This window comes from Charadrius vociferus, unplaced genomic scaffold, assembly GCF_000708025.1.
Source record: "Charadrius vociferus isolate BGI_N301 unplaced genomic scaffold, ASM70802v2 scaffold1036, whole genome shotgun sequence".
NCBI classification, from domain to species: Eukaryota; Metazoa; Chordata; class Aves; order Charadriiformes; family Charadriidae; genus Charadrius; species Charadrius vociferus.
In genome coordinates this window covers 18,685-20,341 of record NW_009648816.1, presented here as the reverse complement: position 1 = coordinate 20,341, position 1,657 = coordinate 18,685, and the positions used below count along the sequence as shown (strand labels likewise).

Below are 1,657 nucleotides of genomic sequence, written 5' to 3'. Positions count from 1 at the left end.
GCCCGGGATGCCGGGGGCTCGCTGGGCTGCCGGCGCACGTTGCCGGCTCCTGGCCAGCTTTTCCCCCCCCGGCACCCCCGAGCCCTTCTCGGCAGGGCTGCTCTCCATCTCTCCATCCCCCGCCTGTCCGCAAAGTTGCTGAGTATCTCCTGGTCCTGTTGGCAGAACTGCCAAAACCCCAGCCAGGGATGAGAGGAGCAAGAGGAGGAAGCAACAGAGGACAGCCAGGCCGGCAGAGGCAGGGGACATGGCTGTGTGGGGCCCCAGAATAAACCCTCACCCCTGAAGTAGCCGTAGAAGAGCAGAAGCTCAGCCTACCTTATTATTGCTGTCTTGCAGAGGAAGTTTCATAGATGAAAGAATAAAGGGCTTTTTAATCTCCATTTGAGAGGCTGAAAAAAAGAAGACGGACTCTGAAGCTCAGTGATGCTCTTGAGTTGCCAAGGACAGAGCTGCCGATCCCAAACTTCCTCCTTCCCTGACAGGGCGGGCTTTGTCCCTTGCCCCCTTTCCCAGCTGGCCAGGCCACCAGGCTGGTTTCCTTCTCCCCTGACCCTGCAGCCACGGGTGGGCTTGTCTCATCCCAGGTCCCAGCAGGGGAACGAGGGGACTCATGCAAAGCCACCCATGGGAGGAAGGAGCCCTGTTCTGGAGCCCCTCCGCACCTTCCTGCTTCGAGATGCCGGTACTCACGGGCGCTGTTGATGATCTGCCTCATGATGAGGAGCGTCCCCACACGGGTCCTCTCGTTGCTGCTCTCCAGCTTGGGGAGGAGGAAGGCCAGCACGCGGTCAGGGAACGAGCAGGCTGCGGGAGCCAAACCAACCGGTCACGGATGCACGGTGCCCCGGGGACAGCACGCAGCCTCGAGATCCGGGATGTGGGCACCGCATCCCCTCCGCGGGCGCATCCCACCCTGCACATCCCCAGGGATGGTGTGGCGTACGTGCGGGAGGGCTTCGCCTGCTGCCACGCCAGCCCACGAGCCCGGCTAACCGGCCCATCCTGCTCCTCGCATCCAGAACTGAGCTTTTCCCCGGCACTTTTGGCACATTTCCTGCGCTCTCCAGGGAGCCAAAGGAGTTTAAATTATACCTGCCAACAAGTGCTGCCCCGTCTATCAAAACATTTTGATTGTTAAAAATAAAACCAGCCTATGGATGCTGAAATTGGAGCAACACTCGTGGGCACTCGAGAGGCACGTTTGGGGAGGGATGGGCTGCTCCGAGCCCGGGTAGCCTGAACATCGCTCAGGCAAAGGCAGCTCGGCCGCAGGTTTGCCTTCACGGACGCGAACAAGAAAGGGACATCACCCAACCGTGACTCAGCAGCAGCTCGTCGCACCACGGCTCTGTTCCTGGCAGTCGCACACGCTTCTGTCTGTGCCACAGCCGTGGGGTGAGGAGAGCCAAAGTTAGGGGGGGCAGAGTTCCAGCCACGGAGCTCCACGCGCAGGCGGGGAACGTACACGCCACCGGGTCAAGAAGAACAGGGAACTGCTGGAGAGGGTCCACCAAAGGGCTACAAAGATGATGAGGGGACTGGAGCATCTTTCTGATGAGGAAAGGCTGAGGGACGTGGGGCTTTTTAGTCTGGAGAAGACTGAGGGGGGATCTCATCAATGCTGATAAATCCTTCAAGGGAGGGTGCCAGGGGG

General features: G+C 60.2%; 1 protein-coding gene across 1 annotated transcript in view; it reads right to left on the bottom strand.

Moving 5' to 3' along the window:
* The window catches only part of MROH1 (maestro heat-like repeat family member 1), a 76,419-nt gene that overhangs the window by 56,826 nt on the left and 17,936 nt on the right, over nucleotides 1-1,657 (bottom strand). The window contains exons 9-10 of the mRNA XM_009886846.1: nucleotides 694-807; nucleotides 319-392 (exon numbers count right to left, since the gene is read on the bottom strand). Of these exons, the coding sequence (XP_009885148.1) occupies nucleotides 319-392; nucleotides 694-807 (188 nt within the window). The remainder of the gene's footprint in view (nucleotides 1-318; nucleotides 393-693; nucleotides 808-1,657) is intronic.